General features: G+C 36.1%; 1 protein-coding gene across 4 annotated transcripts in view; it reads right to left on the reverse strand.

Moving 5' to 3' along the window:
- YTHDC1 (YTH N6-methyladenosine RNA binding protein C1) overlaps window positions 1-18,014 on the reverse strand; it is a 34,857-nt gene extending 16,843 nt beyond the window's left edge. For 2 of the 4 annotated variants that reach the window (XM_081241295.1, XM_081241294.1), the window contains exons 1-7: window positions 17,609-18,014; window positions 7,710-7,811; window positions 7,014-7,342; window positions 6,465-6,894; window positions 2,018-2,107; window positions 1,497-1,550; window positions 833-927 (exon numbers count right to left, since the gene is read on the reverse strand). In XM_081241295.1, coding sequence (XP_081097421.1) covers window positions 833-927; window positions 1,497-1,550; window positions 2,018-2,107; window positions 6,465-6,894; window positions 7,014-7,342; window positions 7,710-7,811; window positions 17,609-17,636 — 1,128 coding nt within the window. In that variant the 5' untranslated portion in view covers window positions 17,637-18,014. The remainder of the gene's footprint in view (window positions 1-832; window positions 928-1,496; window positions 1,551-2,017; window positions 2,108-6,464; window positions 6,895-7,013; window positions 7,343-7,709; window positions 7,812-17,608) is intronic. The other 2 variants (XM_081241297.1, XM_081241296.1) reach the window with 1 other exon arrangement.
- Between the last annotated feature and the right edge of the window lie 5,637 nt (window positions 18,015-23,651).

The following is a 23,651-nucleotide window of genomic DNA, read 5'->3' on the forward strand; positions in this document are numbered from 1 at the left end:
CTTCTGCCTAAATCCACTCCAGCTAAAGAACAGAATAAACTTCCACTATTTAGTGTACTATTCCTTCCATCTGTAAAATTTAGTGGGTAACCCTCAACTTAAGTTAGAAATATAGGATTATTAATATTGACAGAAATACAGTTTAAAAAATGCTTAACTTTAGTTTTAACTTTCTCAACGTCAGTAGAAACTCTCTTAAAACCAAAATACAAAAATATTAGAATAGTTGGTATAAAAAGTAGATGCATTTTTGTAACAAAAACATTTTTTAAAAAATTAACCTTACGACATCCTATAGCAACTGGGCATATCCCTTTTGTAAAGCCCAGGGTGGGGCTTTAAACTAAAATTAACTCTTCCCTTTTCTTCTAAATCCAAGTGATCTTACTTCTAAAAGTAAAAGAAACTCTCCGTAAAAGAATGATTTCTTTTCAAGAAAATCTCAAGGTGTAAAACAAGCAGCAATATAAAACAAAACTGGTTAACTAAAAGAACTTTATAAAATGTATTAGTATAATAAACTAGCAATTGAGTATAGAAACACAAAAATCCAAAGAAACACGGCTTTTGTTGTACAACGTATAATTATATATTCTTCAAATATTGAACATTTTTATTTCTAAACTCATCTTCAAAAGATTTAAAAGAAAACTCAAATTACTACTAGGTTGCCTAACCAGTCAAAAAAGCAGACCCTACATGTCAACTGGACTATGGATCTCTAAAGCTTTAACGAAAATTACAGTATGTCATGTACTCAAGTGATACTCAAGTCTACCTTCACATTTAAATTTTCAAGATTAGGATATTTCAACAGAACTGATGCTAATACCTTAGCTTTGGCAAGGGACACATTCTCATGGTTGTTACTCTTTATGAGAAAAAATCTCGCATCCTGTAGGACATATTTGAGTTTACTGGTTTGATCTGAAAAAAAGAAATCCAAATTGATTAAACAGAAGCCATTATCACACAGAGGGAAATAAGTTGTACTAACTGAAATTAGCCCTCCAAAACCCAGCTAAACTTTTAAAATTCATAATCACCCATTCAACCTAGAAAGCTAAGCCACAACACATAATAAAGCAAAGCTAAGAAAGACACCAGCATTTTGCAAGAAGGCAAACCTAATATAGTAATGTTCTAATATATCAGATCCATATTTTTTAAGTGTGAAAATGGCTATAAATTTTATAGATCTTTATCACATTAACCATTTAAAATTTGCTAATAGACCATTATGCTACTAAAATAAATATAACATCCACTCTGTCCAAAAACTGTTAAGATGTCCTAAAATGTCTGCTACTGTTCTAAAAGATACCCAGTAAGAAGTGAACATGGAGCTCTGTGTAAGAATACATTATTTTTTTCCCTTAATGTAATATATCAGAACATTACTACATTAAAACCAACTATTAATGGAGAACCAATAAGGCAAAATAATGACTTTTAAGGAAGCATGCAATGAAAACAATTTCAAATTTAAATGATACCTTTTCGGACAGCACGAACGGAAGATGATAATTTCTCATGCTTCTTTTCTGAACCTGTATTTAGCCAAAGTACATTTGTTCAGATTGAGCTTTAATAGAGATAAGACAAAATTTCTACAGTCTTGTCACATAAAGTTCTCATTCAAGACAAATTATTCTTCCTGGCGCACCCACACACACAAAAAAAAATACTTCTCAATGTGTACGAGTGTTTTGCTTTTTGGGTTGTTTGGATGTTTTTAAAAATATTTGAACAGTTTCTCACTCAGAAAACTAGTCACTGAATCATCATCTTCCAAGAAAAAAAAAAAGTGAAATTCCACTTAAGCAGTAACAGAACAAGATTAAAATAATAAGAAAAAGCTTAGTTTCCTCTAGATTTATTACACTGAACATGCCAGAAATCAATACTAATGAATATTAACAAGTTCACGCTAAACTACAGCCTCCACACACTTTTTACAGCAGATTACATTAGAATCAGTCAGATATGATCACAAATAAAAGTAAAATGAGAATACCTGCATATGACTCTGATGCAGAGCTTCCACTTCTATCAAAAACAATAGGAGATATTCCTCTAGCTCTCTTTCTTTCCTTCTTTTTCTCATCTAAAAAAGAATTCAGACAAGATTTTTAAAAACATTACAATATAGGTACAGTTAATCAAATAAGAATGTATCATCATGCATCTGGATTTTGCATAATTCCTAAGTATTATTCATTATTAATCCTTCCTGACCCCCTCAATTTCCTAACATGTTCCAATTCAGACAGTGTTCAAAAACTAAGGACATTTTGTTATTTCTCCCACCAATTTTAATCAAATAAAAATACACAGCTATAATTAAGAACTACTTATCCTATATATAAAAGGTCTTAAAGTTTTAAAAGGGAAAAAAATTCTGCAAAGCAAACACAACTTTTCTTTCAATTAAATTTACGGTGTTCCCTTCTACGAACCAAGTACCACTGTTTTAAGTCCTCTTTTTAAAAAGTATACTATCATTCTTCATCACAATTCCAGCTCTATCTTAGATGTCTGATGAACCGCAGAACCCAAAGCCTTTCAATTTTTTTTTTTTTTAAATTGCACTATAGTAAATTAGCGACTCCCTTCTGGTTGCCACTGCTTGCTTTTATATCTTCAATTCCATTCTTCCTGACCACTTCCTTCCTGAATTACTGCTTATTTTCAAATTCAATTTAAAATTTATCTCTAAAATCTCAGCGACAGTCTATGTATTCTATTAAAAAGCTGGGAATCTTCAGTAGACAGAAGAGGTTTGCATTACCTATAAGAACCATTTCAGGCTTAATTTGGAAGCATATAAATGAGGGCCTAAAATGGAATTAGACTCTCCTATTTCTATTGGTATTTTAATTACACCAATATAAGCACCTTTACTTTTCAGCTAGAAAAAGGAATATGATGGGAGAAAATGCATATACTTATTTTTATAAAAGTTAACAGAATGTTGAAAAATAATAATCAATGATCTTTCATACAAACTCCTATTTTAAAAGCTTTAAATAAATTATTTCCCTTAATCCTCATAACAAACTCATGAAATACATAATACCCATTATTCTCATTTATAGAAAAGGAAACCTCAACTTAGTGGTGTGGTTAGGCAACTTGGCTAGGGTCCCACAGTTCCTGAGTGGCAGAACCTAGTTTCTAACTTGAAAGTACAAGCCATGAGCAAGAGAATAGAAAAGATATTTTACTTCTATTCTTGAAAGGGGATTCTAGGTTTAAACTAGCTTAAAGATGGAAAACTCCAAGGACAAAAGTTCCTTTTCTTTTAGTTTAAGCATTTTTCCCTTTGTAATTGACTACTAATTCCTTCTCCAAATAGATGTTAACAAGAAGCTTGTAAATGATGCTTATTTTCCTAACTTAAGGCAACAAGGAAGGGCAAAGCAGTACATATTGGCACAACTACAAAGCCAGGCCCATTTAAAGCTAGCAGCTTGGGAACATAATGAAATTTATATAACTAGCTATAAAGAAAAGCATTTATTTACAGGTTTGTTGGCTTTGAATGATACCTGACCTTTAAGTTTTAAAATCCTCTCCCTCAGAGTAAACTGTAAGACTTCAAGAGAATAGACTGAAGCCTTTTAGTGTAAAATGAGTGAGAATCTCGCCCAAACAGATAACAGGAGTTTTTGTCATATCCCAAATCTCTTTCTCATCTATGTCTGTTTTGTTCACTGACTACACATTCTTATATAGTGTTTGGCACACAGAAGGAACTGAATTCATTGGATCAATGAGTATGGCATGTACATGAAAGAGATTAGAAAAATAGAACTGTTAAAAAAATTTTTTACATTATTTCTTTCAAAAATTCTAGCATGTTTCTTTTATTCTTTTCCTCTTTGAAAAGTTAGGGATCTAAGCATTATAAATTGATCACAAAGGTAATACATCTCTTGCTGCTGTTTAAAAATAATACTTTATGGTTCTAAGTACTAAAAGAATCTCTCAACAAGATGATGCAGGGACTTCCCTGGTGGTGGAGTGGTTAATAATCCACCTGCCAGTGTAGGGGACACAGGTTCGAGCCCTGGTCCGGGAAGATCCCACATGCCGCGGAGCAACTAAGCCCATGCGCCACAACCACTGAGGCTGCGCTCTAGAGCCCATGCGCCACAACTACCGAGCTCACTCGCCTAGAGCCTGTGCCCCACAAAAGGAGAAGCCAGCACAACGAGAAGCGCATGCACCACAATGAAGAGTAGTCCCTGCTCACAGCAACTAGAGAAAGCCCGCACGCAGCAATGAAGACCCAACACAGCCAAAAATAAATAAATAAATTTATTTAAAAAAAAAAAAGGATGATGCAGGAAATATAATAGAAGCAGAAGTAAGATCTCGCCCAACAATTTTTATGTAATGTTAAATATAGCATTATCATGAAAAATCTCCAAGGATTTTTTATCTTTTTTGTATAAATAACTCTCACTGCTCTTAAGTTTATGATCTCCTCTCCTGACTATTATTCTCAGGTCAAAATAACAATTGAAAGTTATCTAACAAATAAACCTTTAACAACCACCAAGTGTGTCACTTTTATAAGGAAATTACTGAAATTTTAAGAAAAAATAAGGTAAAATAAACTGGAATCTAGAAAGTTCATGACACAGAAACTAAACTGTGATCCCTTGTATTTAAAACTCTTTAAAAACATTTTTTTACCTCTGGTGGAGTTCCAGATCCACCCCATTTTTCTCTCACACATTATTATAAAGAGAAACCATTCCAAAATAAAAATAATAATGTCCTGCATACTAAATACAGTCTTTAAAAAATGTTCCACATAAGAACTCTTCCAAAGAAAAGCCACAGATTTTCCTTTAATATGGAAAGTAAGAGTTTCAGGCAGGTATCTCTTTTATAACAGTAAGTCTCTTAACAGTTTTAATATCCAAGTTTTATAAAACTATTGGCTACCATTCAATCTGAAATGTCTAATCCACAAAAAACATGAAGTATGAATAAGTATCTTGCTAAGTATCAGCATCTAGGAACTTACTAAAAATATACATTATTACAGGCCCTATGTATTTATATAAGTCTCCCTCGTTTGACTTAAACAGGATAAACGTTCAAGTCTAAGAAATATCGTTCTTAACATGGACACCAAAAAGAAGATTCCTATAATAAAATGTTCCCTACTTTTACAGGTTTCACACATTCTCCACAATAAATGAACATTCATTCATATTGCCAATGCAATTTTTGTTCTTTATCCATTATCATAAATTATAAAATGTATATCCCATCAGTTTGCAAAAAGTATGATGGGATAGTAGAATTAAAGATTCCACAAGTTTTTTTTTTTATATCAAACCCAACTACTCATCTATTCAGTTTAACTCTTTAGCCCCCTGTCAAAACCTGTCTAAACTCCCAAACCTAGAACTCTAGTGAGCAAAAGGCTAGAAGCACTTCAGCTGACAATTAGAAAATACCTGGTCATTTGCTCTTATCATTTACACTATATCAAAAATATGATTTACTAACAATGTACTACATTAAATGATAAAATTCTATAATAATGACATTTAACTATCATATACATCAAAAGAATAGAATTTTTCTTGTATTCCAATATTTAGTACATTTGGCCTATGTAGGAGATCTGGCTGCATCTTTACATAAGACAGCCATGAGAGTATAATCATCAGAGTGGCCAGCAGTCTCTAAGTACCCTGGCCTCTCGTTGCTCTACCCTCTGAATTTCCCCCCAAAAGAGGGCTCCCTCAGCCTAATGACTGCAACTATCTACCATTCTCAAATTCAAGTCTCATGGGTCAGATAAAGTGGCAGGGCATGAAGTATTGAAGGAATGACCCAAGATGCCTCTTACCCAGTCTCTCCACAATAATTTTATACTCTGATTTTCCATCTGGTACCTTTACACCCAGCCCTCTGGAGACCCTGCCCATCAGTCAACCCACAGGTACAAAAATGAAAGAAAAGTTGGTGCTCCCAAGAGAAAAAGAAAGTTATTTTGGTTTCTGTTGCCACATGATGGAAATCTAGAGGCATTTAACATGAAAATATTGTAATACCTAGCAGACAGGTTCCATATGAATATACTTCAAGTACATCAGTGTTTAAATAAGCTGTTGTTGACTAGTATGGAAATCTAAAAATTTATAACATTAAAACCTCAAATACATTTCCTTATAGAGAAACAATCAGACTAGTGTATTTATAATACACTCAATTTGTAGCTGGGAAATGCCTTTACTAAGATATGTAAATCTTATTCAAGTGCATTTATAATACTCAAAAGCACACTATAAAAAAAAAATCACAGGACAGTCGTACTAACATCCCCCCCATTGCCTCAAAAATTTTATAATTCAATTTAAACATGTTCAAGAAAAAAATATATCAGGTCAATTAAAAAAAAAAAAAGACAAACCTTTACATATAAAAATTAGTACCTGATCCATCTGTTCCTGAACCAGATCTGACAGACCCATCCGTGAAGGAAACAGATTCAGAATCAGAGTCGCTAGCCTCACTCCTGGTGTCATAATCATTTCCCTCTTCCTTCTGGTCTCTCTCATCCTGCTCATATTCTTCTTCTTCTTCCTCCTCCTCTTCCTCCTCCTCCTCTTCCTCTTCTTCTTCCTCCTCTTCCTCCTCTCCTTCGTCATCCACCTCTTCATCTTCCTCTGCATCTTCTTCTACTTCTTCATCTTCCTCCACATCTTCCACCCCTTCCTCCTCATTCTCAGTATTGTTGCCTTGCTCATCAGAAGAACCACTGCTGCCAGTCTCATGGTCAGAGCCATATTCTTCAGAGTTCACTTCCTCCTTAGAAGACTGGCTGGATCTGCTTGCACGTCTATCCACTTCAAGCCCAATTCTCTGATGTTTAAAGAAAAAGGGAATCAGCAGTCATATAACAGACAAGGTCAGAGTGAATAAACAGTTCTAGCCTCAAAAAGAACTGCCTTCTGTATTATATCTGCAATAATATTTACTACCTCAGAACCATCTGGTGTAGGGGATTTGACCCTCCTTTCAGGATCCCTTTTCCGCAGACATGTTTTCTCAGGTTGACTCTTATAAGCTTCTCTGGAGGCACTACTTGACAAACGAATCTTCCGATCAGCTTCTAGACGTTTGTTTCTTTCAGATCTTTGATATTCCTCATTTTTATACTCTGTGACTGACTTTCCTTTTGCACTAACCATTCTTTTGTTATTGCTAACTGATGAGCTCAGTGGCTTAGAAATCAGTTGTCTTGAATGAACAGAAGGCTTTTGTCGCTTTGTGTCAGTAGATTCCATTCGGTCACTTTTTCTTTTTGAACCTTAAAAATACAATGAAAAAAATATATATAAGAATTTGGGTATTAGATTTATTTCACCAAAGTTTAACAGGTAAATATATCAGAGAATAAAAGCCCCATTTCTTTAAAATGTCTTCTGAAATACCTTTACTCCAAAGTTAATCATAAAGAAAACACAGCTTTCAAACACTGGAATAAATACATGAGACATTTCACACGTTTGGAAAAAAATATATTACTCTCATTCATATGGAATTGGGTACCACTGCTTCTTATGATTGTGCTTTTGGTGGTAAGTGCCTCAAGGAACAAGTACAAAAGCAAAGACTCTTTCTTAAGAAATTGATCTCTACTTTGCTATTTTAACAAAAATAGAAATCTTACATACCCTTTTTCTCATTTTTATCTTGTTCACTCTCTGGATTATAGAGTTCATCATCTTGTTCTGGTACTTCAGTCAAAATATCATCTAGAACATTAAGTTCTCCATCTGGAAGCAAAAGATTAAAAAGTAACAGGGAAAAATCATTAACATTAAGCATTTATTTTTGAGTACTTACTGTGTTGAGGTTACGGAAGTATGAGAACATAACCTTCAAGGAGCTTTTATTTCAGGATCAAGACACAAGAATAATTCCTATAAAACGATATAAAGTAAAGGATACGATGCACAGCTCTGGTCTACAAAGTCAGGAGTATATATCCCATAGTGTATGAAAGGATATACTGGGGTACAAAAAGAAAAAGTGAGACCTTCTGTATTTGTAGCTCATCCTTTAATGTCTAATTTTTGTAACTGCTTTAAAATGTGCACAACAATAAAAATACATGTGTATAATTTTTAAATAAACATACATTTATCAAATATTGTGTACTCCGGGCAGAATACTTATTACCATTTTACAGTCGAGAAATCTGGCAGACTCCAGCTTAACCAAGTAATCAAGGTTAACATCACTAGCAGTGGGTCAAATCAACAACATGGACCCCCTGGAATGATGCACTATGAATAGAAAAATTCTGTGATATTCCTATGCAAAACCTAAACCTATACATGAGTAAACAAACATCAAACCAATCCAAATTTAGAGGCATCCAAAAATGTCACAGTTCATTCATGAAATACAAACACTAAGGAAATACTTCAGATTAAAGGAGACTAAAAGATACAATAACTGACACAGCACATGATCTGAGACAACTGAAAAACTAGTGAAATCTAAACAAGGTCTGTAGATTACAAGTATCAATGTCAATTTCCTGATTTTGATAGTACTACAGTTAAGTAAAAGAGAATTCTACTTTTTAGGAAATACATACTTAACTATTTAGGGGCAAAGAAGCATCATGTCTATAACTGACAAAAGAGGGAGAAAGAATGAATTAGAAAGACAAATGTGGTAAAAATGTTGACATTTGTGGAACGTGGCTGAAAAGCAAAAGAATTCTTTGTACTATCCTTACAGCTATCCTGTTTGTCTGAAACAATGTCCAAGTTAAGTTAAAAGAAGAAAATTACTGACGGGGTACACAATCAAAAACATTTGAGGCTGCTGGCATGGACTATAAAAGTATAACTTGTTCAGACAACTATTGACTGTAATTGATACAGTCAATGATCGTGAAAATTTAGAACTCAGTTTTATCACCCCATCACCTTCCCTACACCCAACCCTGTCCAACTGGACAAAATAAGTCTTAGAAATACATGCAACTATATATTTACTACTTTAAACTGATTTTTTTTCAAATAAGGCACTAAAGCTAATGGTAAATGTTTTGAACACTAAATATCCTGGCATCAAAAAATATCTTTCCAAATCTAAGGTTCCGTAAAGAGAGGTATAAAGTCATAAAAACTGATGAGGTAGGACAATTGTATCACGGCTCCGGCCAAAAAGCAAAGCCCACTAAAGTATAGCAAGGATTATTAACCTGAGGTCTATGAATAGATTAGATGGAGTTCAAACATCCCCCAAGAGGGACAGAAATCAGTGACTCAAGAGAACTAAAACTGATAATATAGGCATAATAAGAAGGAAAGCAAGGTTACACAGGATATGGAAAAGGTAACAATGCATCTTCCTCTGTGCTTGGAGTCACTGCTGCTACTTAATAACACTGACACATACACACTACTATGTATAAAATAGATAACTAATAAGGACCTACTATATAGCACAGGGAACTCTACTCAACACTCTGTAATGGCCTATATGGGAAAAGAATCTAAAAAAGAGTGGATATATGTATTTGTATAACAGATTCACTTTGCTGTACACCTGAAACTAACAAAACATTGTAAATCAATTATACCCCAATAAAAATTAAAAAAAAAAAACACTGAAAATTACCTGTGCTTGGAATAGCATCGTAACTGATTTCTTTGAGTGGTAAGAATGCTTTTCTGTACTTTACCATTTTTCTAAAATGAATATATACTATACAGACTGTTAACATTTTTGTTTACTTATTTTTTTAAATGGTACTGAAAATCAAGATACGCCAACCAGAAAGGCTTCTCTCATCCTCTGGGTTCATGTTTTCACTGAGGAAATTCCCTCAAGACCTGAATGGTGGCAAACACAATTTCTGGATGCTATATTGTAAATAAAAAATAAAAACATACAATTTGATTTTTTAAAAACCCAAGCTTTATCAGATATTCAATGATTTTTAGGTCAAAGCTCTCTAGTCAGTAAAAAAGTGGGTCCAACAGATCTTGAAGAATAAGAGATCTGTAGAAGCAAAAGAAAAAAAATAGAACTAGGACAGCAAAATAGGCAATTAAGTAAATACAGCGTTACACAAATCTTTTCATGAAATCTCTAGTTCCTGATTCGAAATATCCACTTCAAAAGCCTGATCATTCACATGAACTTTTATACATGCTAAATCTAGACATGCTAAACACAGAATGAAATAACTGTGCAGGTTAATTAATCAATTTAAATTTCAGACATGCCTAAATCATGGTTTCCCTATAAAAAGGGTATTACTGTCTTTTAAAAAGCTTTAACAAATAATTTTATTAGTCAAATTCAAAGATTGGTTGCAGTTTTAGAAAGCATCTACAGAATTTTAAAATAATCAATACTTGCTTTTCTAACATTTTATCACTTTCACACATATCATACATGACACACACAAGGTATGTTTTAGATCCAATACTCTGCAGATAAAGAAACAGAAGCTCAGAAATTCAAGTTGAGCAAATTCACTCGTCTAGAGTTCAGGCTTTCTAAATTTACGGTTAAATTAGATGGGGGACATTAAAAGCACCTTTTTTTTTTTAAACATCTTTATTGAGGTATAATTGCTTTACATTTTGTGTTAGTTGCTACTGTATAACAAAGTGAATAAGCTATACATATACATATATCCCCATATCCCCTCCCTCTTGGGTCTCCCTCCCACCCTCCCTATCCCACCCTTCTAGGTGGTCACAAAGCAGAAGCTGATCTCCCTGTGCTATGGGGCTGCTTCCCACTAGCTATCTATTTTACGTTTGGTAGTGTATATATGTCCATGCCACTCTCTCACTTTGTCTCAGCTTACCCTTTTCCCCTCCCCGTATCCTCAAGTCCATTCTCTATGTCTGCGTCTTTATTCCTGTCTTGCCCCTAGGTTCATCAGAACCCTTTTTTTCCTTTAGATTCCATATATATATGTGTTAGCATACAGTATTTGTTTTTCTCTTTCTGACTGACTTCACTCTGTATGACAGACTTTAGGTCCATCCACCTCACTACAAATAACTCAATTTCATTTCTTTTTATGGCTGAGTAATATTCCATTGTATATACATGCCACATCTTTACCCATTTATCTGTCGATGGACACTTAGGTTGCTTCCATGTCCTGGCTATTATAAAATAAGCATCTTTAAACAAAATATAAGAAAACAAAACTACAAAGTATCACTGAAAGGTCATGTGCACTAGTAGATTAATTCCAAATTAGTGCACCAGAGAGCTCCATATTACCAACATTATAGCACCTTAAATTTACTTTAAGATCAACCATAACATCCTCACTTGATGGTCTACAAATTTTTATCCATATTATAGTCTATGACATCAAAAACCTAACTGTGATTTTATCACAATATTAGCCAACTAATAAGACCTGCAGGATAAATTCAGCCCATGGCCTATTTTTGACTGGCAAAATATGAATGGTTTCTGCATTTTCAAGGTTGTGTTTTTAAAAAAAAAGGAAAGAATATATGATGAAGACCTTATGTGGCCCACAAAGCCTAAAATATTATTTTCTATCTGACCCCCTGATATAAAAGATCACATTTTAATTTACTTCCCTCCACCACTGAAATCGCTTATATATTTGCTGAAATATGATACATAGGAGCAAGAGATTTGTATTTGGAAGCAAGAAAATCCAGGTCATCATTTAAGAGCTAGGTATCTTTAGGAAAGTCCCAGTCTGAGCTCCAGTTTCTTCACCTCTGAAAAGAGGCATTTAGAATAAAAAGATCAGTGTTTGGGGAAGGGAAGGGGGTGGACGAGGCAGTTATTTGATGCTCTTGAACCTTTTGTTAATGACTAGGGTACATGATACACAAAATCTGGTCCAGCACATAAAATAAAATCCTCTTTTCTCAATAAGACAAATGCATAAATGTTCCTACTATCTACTGCCGTAAGTTTAACATGCTACCCCAAAAACTTGGTGACTTAAAACAATACAGTAATTTACTATTATTGCTTATGGTTCTGAGGCTCAACTTAGGGTCTCTCACGTGGCTGCAGTTAAGGGTTAGCTAGAATCATCTGAAGGCTTGCTTATTCACATGCCTTGGCTGGGAAGACTCAAAACAGCTGGGGTTCCTACGGCACTCCTTTCTATGGTCACTCTCCCCCATGACAGCTTCAGCATAGGCCAACCTCTTTCATGGTGGTTTAGAGCTTCCATGGTGGTTTAGGCAGAAGCTCAGCAACACTGCCACAGTATTTTATTCAGAGACAATCACAGAAGTCTACTCAGGTTCAAAGAGAGGAGCCATGGACTCCACCTATTGTTGGTTGAAATGTTAAATACTTGATAGATGTTTTCAAAACTACCACCACCTGCTTAGTTTTGCTTAAACTTAAGGATTTTAATTATAAATGTAAGGAGTACTCTTAAAAACCAAAATCTGGTTTAAAAAGGTGAGAGAGTTCATAGTATTGGGTTATAGAGCTAACAAGCTGCTTCCTCTGACCACTTCCTTCATTGGCTAGAGAAAGGAGTTTGTATATTTTTTAATTCATGTTTTCAATTTAAAATAAATTAGTTATAAAGAAAGATTATTTTAGTAGTCTCAGAAGCTACTACTACTAAAGACTAATCTATCACTGGCATATCCTTTTCAGAAAGAAATAACTATGTCCTTAAGAGATAAAGTAACATCCACCGGTTCTCTAGGGTGACTCTCTTTAAACTACTTTAATGTTTTAAATCACTCACTTGATCCTGAAATTTAGCATTATTATTCTGTATAGTGATATGTACATATACAATTTCTTCACAGTAGTTTGACAGCAGCACCTTAAGAATATTAGCAATAAAATGAACAAAGGTTAGCAAATGCCAGGTTAAGAATTCTATATAAAAAATAATTCAAATGCATTATTTCCACAGTTAAAGCACTTCATTTTTTTGAGAAGTCTAGATAAAGAACTATACAGTCTTTTTTAAAAAATCCTTTTAAAACCCTGAAAATTGTGTTTTAGATGCCACAACAAAATGAATTTTTCCACAATATGTCAGTGCAACAAATTAACTCAAATGAAACACAAATAAACAGTATTTCCATTTACAGCTAAAGTTCAAATCCATTTAAAGTTATACACTAACAGCCTGTAGGATGAATCTAACTCTTGGATGCTTTGTTTTTGAAAGAGCCAAGGATTTAATATAAAAATCCAGACCCTACATTTGTAAAAAAAAGACTATTTGATCACTAGGGGCCCAGACTCCCATCTGAAAAAAACCAGGTGGAGCAGTCCTGATAGTCTTCTGTTAAGACACAGAGAAGGCAACTTATGTCAAAGTTTTGCATGAGACAATCTGGGTTTATGCCCCATACATCAGTGTATTTACTAATATTGCCTGAACATATACCATGCTTACTCCTTTATTCTCTATAACCTAACACTCACCATTACCTACTGTACTAAGTAAGTACTTTATCTGCCTGACCCTAGAATGCATATAAACCCACAACTCCTGAACAACACTGATGTTAAATAACTGCAAAAAAATTTAAGGTTCAAGACACTGAGGCACAGGGACACCAAACTTCAGTTTTAGTATATATGATACTTTGTGGAAGAGTAGGAATGCTAAAGTGAAAAAGCCTACTCAACTCCAGTGGATTAACTGCCTTGACAGAATGCAAGTGCCATGTCAGATCTTACAAATTTTCAAGAGGATTCCCAAATTCAGATTTTTATTTGAAATTATCTGACTTTTAAATGCTGCCTCAATTAAAAACAAAACAAAGCAGGCTGCTGCTTGATTCGTCTATGGAAATGCAATAATCTGTGAATGTTTTGCATTCACAACATATGATGTTTTTATATGGACTTCATTATCATCACTTGTTAAGCAAGCATAATCTTAGTTATCATCACAAACTATCAATATTATTAACAAACTGAGTTTTGGGAAAGAGGTACAGATCCATGGGTATAGGAAGCAAAACAAGGAAATAAAAAATATCCCAAATGAAGCCCAAAGAATTAAAGTACTGTGACTTAAATCTCACAGTTCTGAATCCAAATTTAATGCTCTTTCCACTCACTCTACCAGAATTACACCTCAACCTTGAAATTCCTGGCCCAGGAAGGCCACAAACCTTAACTCCAGGGCTATCAGTGTAGAAAATTAACCTTTATCTGAGATGCAGTTCATTTTTTTGACCCTGGAAGCTTCTGGGTCAGGAGATACAAAGTACTATTTATTTCAGGATCCAGCATCAGACTAAGTCCTGAAATATTTAAAGAAAAAAAACAAAACAAAAAAAAAACTGGGTACTTAAATATACTACTTATTTTGTTTTCCAATACAGGGCACCATAACACATTACAGTTTTTATTTTAATTCACTTAATATAGTTTTAGTCAGGTTTGGCAAGGTAGCAAGATTTCCTGGAGGCTCCCCTTCTGTTGTGTTTTACATTAGACCAGTCTCAGTTACCTTTTTGTCATTCAAAACTGTCATTCTTCAAGAAGTGTAGAGACTTGGATTTCCTATCCCATCCAAATTCCCTGTCTTCCAAAATGCATACAATTGAAGTCTAAGGAGGGCATTTGTAATTTTTTGTCCTACTTCTATTATGGGTAAAACAAATATATCGGAATATCAAATACATACTCTATGCTTTACAAAGCCCTAACTAAAGTGGATCAAGTCAATCTAACCCTAAGGACTTAATATAGTGAGGGCTACAGTGTGTATATACATATATGTGTGTATATTTAACCATGCATACATATTTATATGTATTTGCCTGCATGAGTGTGTGTACGTATATAATTTAAACTGGGAAACTCTTAACTTTGGACATCAATAGCAAATATCACATAACTAGTCATAACTAGTCAGTCATTAATGAAGTCCAACCTTGAGCTAATGATTTACAATCTTCTAAATCATTTATTCGAGGCACTGAGACATAATTACTGTACACCTGGTAAACAAGACAGACATACTCCTGGCCTTCATGGAGCTTTCAGTCTGGTAATGCAGAAAACATGTTACTTTCGAAAGTGGTACCTCATTATCCACATTTTAGATACATTAAACTTGTATAATTGTTCTTCAGAGAGAACTTTTTAAGAGCTTAAGAAATAAAATATAAACCAGGTGTTTATAATAGAAAACATAGAAAAATGGCAATTAACACTAGTTAATACCACCAACATTCCAACATCTTCCACATCCACTTTTGGACAATCACCACAGGAATCAGGAAGCTGGCAAATTCTCCAGTTATAGGCTTCACTTTCTAGGTATGGGTATTACAGAAGCATTTATAGAAGGTAATGTCTGCTTATTACACAGCTAATGTGCAAAGCCCGATAATCCAAGGACTTTATGACTGAAAGTTTTGTAACTGCTCTGTGATTTATAGCAAATTTCTGCAACTTAAACTCATTTCTTATCAAGATCTTACACAACTTACGGAATCTTTCAAGAAAGGACTTAAGGTTTGTGACATGTCTAAAATTTGTGACAGGGCTTACCTTTATAATTTCCTAGTGTTTCATATAACATAACTGATGACAATAAGTACTTAGCTTCCCATTTTTCCTTGTTCAACATGATAAGAAAGAGTCAAGCATTAATTCTAATTCTGGCTATTATTCTAGCTGTTTGACAAAGATCAAGAAAGCGAGACACCCTAGGCCTCAGTTTCCATACATGCAAAGTGGGTTATTCTAGAAATCTGCTCATTCCAAAATTAAATAAGCAATTCCAGTAGGTATGTATCTGCTAGCTTTCCCAGTAAACGAGAGACAATCTTAAACTATAAGTACTTACATCATAAATTCTGAAATTAAGCTGAATTATGAAAATTAATTTTTAAAAAACTACACAAATGTGAGGCCTTTCAGAAGCTGGACAATTTAGCTGGACAATTTATCCTAAGTACTGCTAATAGGTGGCATTACTACTTCCCAATAATAGTTACAAAGTTTATGCATTTAGACGTTTTCATCACTAAATCCATTTCTAAAACAAAATTTTTAAAACATCACCTACTTTTTTTCCTCCGTGTACAGTATTGTGTCTACTCCATAACTGACTTACAAATATGTTCACCTTAACAGACACTGAACTCTTGAGAAGTACTGAGCTTTTACTCATTTTTTATCTAGTTCATCTCACCCACCACAACCACCACCCACTCCCATACACACAGATCATAGATTACACTCTGAAACAATCAAATGTTGACTGAATTAATTCTTCCTGATTAAAATCATCTACTTAATACTACTTTACTACTAATTAAAAGCAGTTTCTTTTATTCACTAACACCATGCAATCCTATGAGCACATTCCTTCTGGACTTCTCAAAAGGAAGGGAGAGGATTTTTAGGATTCGTTTAAGGAAGGAAAATTAAACTACTAAAACCTAATCACCGAGCTGCTTTGAGATAGGAGCCATATCTTAAACATATTCCCACCCACTCTGTTTCCCAAACTTGTCCCTATTATTGAGCAGTTCGCTGATTCATGAAGACTCTACTTTTAAGGAGAAAAATTAGAGGTCACAAGTCTAATGGAACTTGACTCTACAGCCCACTTAACAAATCCCCCCTCCCCCAAATCAATTAGCCACACAAAAGAGTAGATCCGTAAAATACAGGACAGCAGCTGGCCAGATTTTTATCAACTATAACCTTTCCAAATCTATCATGGTAATCTTAGGGTTGTAAAAAACCTTAACGTACCATCCAATCTAGACCACTCTCCAGACTTGTACTGATTCAGGATCTACATTAACATTTCCAGGGTTTGGAAGGTCGGTATTTAAAAAGACATGACATTTCATTCTGGCAACATCAGTTCTTCCCATATTTCAAAGTAACCGTAGCCCTCCGACTCTCTACAAATTATATCCATTTGTTCCTGGTTGTACCGTCTAGGAACTACGCACAACGTGTGACTGTCACAGTAGTGGCCAGGATTTTTCCTGCCTGGCCTAAATCACATAATCATCTTTTCAAACATCAAGTTTTCCAAAATAAGTATCTGAAGAACCAAACAGGCCATTCTTGCCACTTTGCCTATTTAACAGAACAGCCAGAAGTTTACTCGTAGACATTTCGCGAGATTATCTACCTATACCACTTCTTAAATATGCTTACTTAGTAGATTACCAGCTTTAAGGGTATTAAGGGTTTTCGAAATTCAGCCTAACAGAAAAGGCTGTTCTGAAGATACGCATTACATCAGCATACCACTACCAGGAAATAAACCTAAGGGCCTGCAACTCAGAACAGGCCTTCTCTCAGCCGCGCCCAGGACAGATAAACGTTAAGTGAAGAAGGGAATTAGGATCAAAGAAAAATCCAAGGCTAGATGAAGTGTTAGGTTATAAGAAGACCGAGGACGAAAGGGCAGGCCTGGTCTTTTCCAATGAGTCCAAGCGTCTCGATGGGGAGACCGGCTCCGCGCGGAGCAAGCTAACCTCCCCTACCCACAACGACGACCACGGCTCCGTCGACCCACTCCCGAGCCCCGCCTCCGCCCATCACCTTTCTCCGCACTAACCTTTCTCCTCTCGGCTGTCGGCCGCCATTGCTCCCCTCTTGTTTCCGCTGCTGCCGCCGCAGCCGCCACCGCCGCTTCGACGCGACTCGCGCGGGCGCCGCAGCCGCGGCAGCAGAAGCACAGGGGCGTCCGTCAGTCCGTCCGCTGGGCTTGCGCGCTTCGCACGTTAGCCTCTACCACTCACCCTTCCCGACTCACCCTTTCTCCCCACTTCTTCCCTTTCTCCCTTTTCCCCTTTCCTCCTTTCACTCCAGACTCCCCCACCCTAGGCCCAGCCTTCCCGCTGGGGCTTAGGGACGGGAGGCGGTAACGGGGAGGGAAGGGAAACAGATGGCGACAGCGGGCGGCGCTAAGATGGAGCCTGCTTCCTGCGTGAAACAATCCCGCTCCCAAAATGCCCTGCGCTGTTTACGCTTCGTTCCTCCCCGAGAACGTCCCAGTGCGGAGAGGGCGGGGTCGCAAGTCAGGCAAGAACGTGACGTAACGTCAGCACGTCGCCCCGCCCCCCGCAGCCCGGAAGTCCCTGGAATGAGTTTTGTTTCTAGTGATAAAGGTCTCCCAAGTTTGCAGGGATCCTGCCGCGCTGGGTATTCCCAGGTGGCTCAGGTTTTTCACCTGAAGCACCTATTAACGGAGCTTCCAGCCTCAAGGCAAAGATGCTTTCTGTCGCTCCGCGGAACACCTGATTCAGTTCTGGAAATTGGAGACTTATTTAGGACAAGTCTGGGCCAGTCCCTTTGCAGCCACCACTTTCTACTCTAGGTACCGGATGTACTTTCTTATTTGGTACTACAGGCTTACCCAAAGGCAGCACAGGACACAACCAGCTCACTTGTCACAAAAGCCTACTAGTTTCGTTTTTAACTGGGGAAGGGAATTATATTGTATTTTAAAATGGATTTGTAATTCACGTAAATTTTATTGAAACATTTATCGAGGTCCTGGGGTACACAGTTGATTTAAACAGACTATTGAGAAATTAAAACTACAGAAGTGACGAAAAATTATTTTACATGATATGGTAAGAGATATCTAAGAGGAAACTTGCTTAAAGTTCATTGTCCAACGAATGAAAATGTAATTTTGCTTCACTGCTCCATAACTGAGTTTATAAGGGGGAAAAAATTTGAAGAACAAAAAAACAAAAAAAAGTAACAGTGTTAGACATAAAAACAAACTACAAACTTATGGCAAGTTTAGAGAAGGGCAGATCTATGGTGTCTTGGTCTTTGATTGCCCTTTTAACATAGAGACCAAACTGAAGGCAGTGGGAAGATTTTAAGTAGTGGGAAAACACGAATAGAGATTCGTTTGGAGCCATCAGGAGGGCTTGAAGGGAGAAGAGAGAAGGAAATCAATTCAGTAAATATAAAACCCAGCTTTGTATCAGATGCTTAGGAATCAAGAGTGAATAGGACAGTATTTCTGCCTTTCAGGAATTTTCAGTATGTATAAGGAAGAGACAAGTTAACAGGAAGTTACTTTGTAAAAATAATAGCTAAAAATTGTGTGTTCTTACTGTGTGACAGGAACTGTTCTGAGCACTTGACCTACACGATCTGATTTCATCTTCCAAAAACACAATTAGATTAGTATATTACTAGCTCTATTTTACATAAAAAGGAAGTGAAGTAATATGAAATTAAAGTGCCCAAAGTTATGAGTAGTAGTAAGTAACATGGCTCAAATTCAGGCAATTTGGATCCAGCCACCACCTAACACTGCCTTATGTGGAGTAAGCTCAGAATGTTATTGGAACTTCTAGGGGTATTTCACTCAGACTGCTGGAGGGTACAGAGTAGAGTAAAGGAAAGCTTTCTGGAGAAGGGAAAATAAAGCCTAGTTGAGATCTAAAAGCCTGCTAGCCTAGGTAAAGGGGAGAAAAGACAAGGGTGGTGGGCAGAAAAATGGTTTTCATGTTAAAAAAAAAAAAGAAAAGGTCCTAGGTGGCAAAATTGCCCATGGTTCAATTCAGGTTGATACTCAATGGTTATGTAAGAAGAAGCTGAATCAAGAAAAGCATTATATATGTTCTACTCACTTATTATTTCAGTCAACTAGTATTTATTAAATTCCTATCCTGCCCCAAATGTTGTAATAGGCTCCAGAGTTAAAAAATATACATGGTATAGAATCTGGTTTCTCTTTTCAAAGAGTTCAAGTTTATGTTCTAGTGAGGGAGACAAAGAAAAGTAAACAAATAAAAAGTCATGACGAATTCTATGGAAGAAACAAGAGGCTAATATGGCAAAGGGTGGGGGGAACGGGTGGAGGCTTTTTATATAGAAAAACTAGTAAAGTCCTCTCTGAGGAGGTGAAGTTGAGACTGATACCCAGGAAAAGGTGGAGATAAGGGTCTTCCAGGCAGAGGACAGCACACCCAAAGGCTCTGAGGGAGAAAGAGGCCTTGGTGTGGTCAAGGGTCTAAGGAGAACACCAATGAGCTGCCACCCAGATAATGAGTGAGAGAGCAAGTGGCTGAGATAATGCTTGAGGGACTGGCCACACCTTAGGAGAGTAAGGGCCTAATCAGGACCCAACCCTAAACAAAAGCAGTATAAGGTCTACAGAGAAACAGAATTTCAAAGGTGAGCCCACTGGAGCGTGAGGAAGCAAAACACCTTTGGCTTTCTACAGATCCACACCTGTAAAATGTGAAAATAAGCCAACACAAGTTCAAGATGATCAGCACTCCTCAGAGGAAGACAACAAAATCTAAAATCTCTGAAACATATTTTTCACAATATTTAATATCACATCAGGCTAGGGCCAGTTTATATAGCACAGGTTGCAAACTGGTGCCTGCTGACCTAAGACTTTCCTTGAACCATCAGTGTTTATGTGCTTTTATTGAAGCTTAATGCCTTTAATCAGGGCATGCACTTTCCAATAAGATTTCCTCCACCATCCCTCTCAATTGCCCTACCTTTGACCAGTATTACTGATTGAAGTATGTATCAATGAAGTGTGTGGATTCAGAAAAAAAAAAAAATTGATAGCTGTGTTCTGTCGCCCCGGGAAGGTTATGTAGAGTGAACAGTAAAGGAGACTCAGTCCAGACTCAGAGAATGTCAATGAAGAGAATATGCAATATGAACCTAGAACATCTTCTCATATTAGAAAGTAGTAATCAGAGAATGCCAGAGACCTATCAAACTATGGAGCATTTTGAGCAGCTGTAAAGATAAAATTGCATTGGACTGAAACATATCAAATATGTTTAAATCCTTGAATTCATAATAGTTCAGAAAAATTCATCATTCCCCTTTGGGTGATGTTAGGGAACCAGTTCATTATTTTGAAAACTGGTAAAGAGAAATCATCATTTAACCTGTCTTTCCAATTAGAACTGTATCTCAGGGTTACCAAACAAATAGTTGATGAAGGGAAGTTTCTCTTTAGGGAAGTATTCCAGCTACTATGTGGCCAGGGCAAAGCAATGATAGAAGTAGAACATCACCATTTTATAACCATTAATGAAATAAACAGATCAAGACAATGGTTATTAATGGCTGCTAACTTGTATAACAGAAAGACAATCAGATGTTATGTGCCCCCTGATGGAAGTACCTAATTCTGTCTATGAAGCAATCTTGCCAAAAAACTAAACCTGGATCTCATCAAGACTTCTGTCAGTGGTTCTGTCAGTGGTTCTCTAGCGGGGGGGGGGGGGGGGTGATTCTGCCCCCAGGGGACATTTGGCAGTATTTGGAGAACTATGTGGTTGCCCCAACAGAGAGCGTGCTGCTAGAATATAATCAATGGAGGCCAGGGATGGTTTTAAGCATCCTGTAAGGCACAGGAAAGCCTCCCACTTTAACAAAGAACTATCTGACCCAAATGCCAACAGTGCTTGTGCTGAGAAATCGTGCTCTGGGACACAAACAAAGCACAGGTGATTGTGTTAAGCTATCCCCCACAAATACTACTAGCAAAATCCAGACAGTAGGAAACTCTACAGGACAAACAAGCAGATGTCTTCAAAAATAAATTGCAATGAAAAAGGAAAGAAATAGAGAGGAGTAAGTAATCTATACACTAAAATAAACTTACAAGAAATATAAAAAATGTAAACCAGTTGTAGTACGTGGACGTTATGGGTTGAATTGTGTTCCCCCAATTAATATGTTGGAGACATAACCTGAAGTACCTCAGACTGCAACCTTATTTGGATATAGGCTTGTTTCCTATGTAACTAATTAAGATACGGGTATACTGGAGTAGGGTGGGCCCTTAATCCAATGACTGGTGTCCTTATAAGAGAGAAAAAGAGACACAGACAGAAGTACACACGGAAAATTTGGCCATGTGACAAATGGAGGCAGAGGTTGGAGTGACGCAGCTAAAGAATCCCAAGGGCTACAGGCAAAAACCAAAAACTAAGAGAAGCAAATACTCTCCCCTGCATATTTCTGAGGGAGTATGGCCCTAGTGACATCTTGATTTCAGACTTCTAGCCTCCAGAACTGTGAGACAATAAATTTCTGTTGTTTTAAGCCACCCAGTTTCTGGTACTTTGTTACAGCAGCCCAGGAAACTAATGCCATGGATCTTATTTAGATACTGATTTGAATACGTGAATACACTTGCATACACACACACACACACACACACAGACACAGAGTCATACACATATACATATCAGCAAACTTGAGTGAATGATGATTTTGAAAGAATTGCTATTAATATTTTTAGTTTAATAAGTTATGTTTAAAAAATAGTTCTCGGGGCTTCCCTGGTGGCGTAGTGGTTGAGAATCTGCCTGCTAATGCAGGGGACACGGGTTCGAGCCCTGGTCTGGGAAGATGCCACATGCTGCAGAATAACTAAGCCCGTGAGCCACAACTACTGAGCCTGCGCGTCTGGAGTCTGTGCTCCGCAACAAGAGAGGCCGCGATATTGAGAGGCCCGTGCACCACGATGAAGAGTGGCTGCCGCTTGCCACAACTAGAGAAAGCCCTCGCACAGAAACGAAGACCCAACACAGCAAAAGTAAATAAATTAATTAATAAACTCCTACCCCAACATCTTCTTTAAAAAAATAAATAAATAAATAAAAATAAAAAATAGTTCTCATAATTTCATGATATATACTAAAATATCTGTAGATGAAATGACATTTATCTGAGATTTATTTCAAAATAAATGTATAGGGCAAGGGGATTTGGGTGGCATCATACAAGTCAGCTCATGAGCTGCAGATCTGTATATATTCGTAGAAAAACATACTCTCCTCTCTACCTTTTTTTTTAATATTTTAGATTTTCTTTAATAATTTTAAAGAAAGGCAGAGCAAGAGAAACCAACCAAGAAAGTTAAGGTGATATCAAAATGCCATTTTCCCTAATCCATATTTATCCTATCAGAACTAAGAAGTAATTGAAAGTAATCTTTAATGTAATTAGAATTCTATATTTAAATATTTGCTGTTAAAATAAGGTTATGTGATCAATGACAACAAGGACCTACTGTATGGCACAGGGAACTCTGCTCAATACTCTGTAATAACCTAAATGGGAAAAGAATTTTAAAAAGAATAGATACATGTATGTGTATAGCTGAGTCATTTTGCTTTACACCTGAAACTAACACAACATTGTTAATCAACTACACAATACAAAATAAAAATTTTTTAAATAAAAAAAATTTTTTTAAATAAGTTTATGTGAGAACAAGGGTACAACTGTTTAAAAAATGAAGTTTTCATTTCAGTCATGTTAAAAAAAAAGGAAAAGTTATAGGGGTTATAAAGGACTGAACTCTAGATTTGTTGAACATTCAAGTAAACTATTGTGTACTTATTAAAAGCACAGATTTTGCAGTCATAATAAGCTGATACAAATTCTGGCTCTGCCATTCACTATCATGCGATCTAGGAGAAATTAACCTCTAATCTTTAGTGTCTTTATGAATGAAAACTTAGAAATCATTTTCAGAGTTGCTATAAGGTTTAAAATGGTTAGAAAAGGGCAGTTGAATGTTCAATAAGCTGGAACTACTGTTATTTTTATCATTTCTGTAGTTCAGGGATGATGGATTGTTT

Source organism: Mesoplodon bidens (genome assembly GCF_964165515.1).
Source record: "Mesoplodon bidens genome assembly, chromosome: 1".
Classification (NCBI taxonomy): Eukaryota; Metazoa; Chordata; class Mammalia; order Artiodactyla; family Ziphiidae; genus Mesoplodon; species Mesoplodon bidens.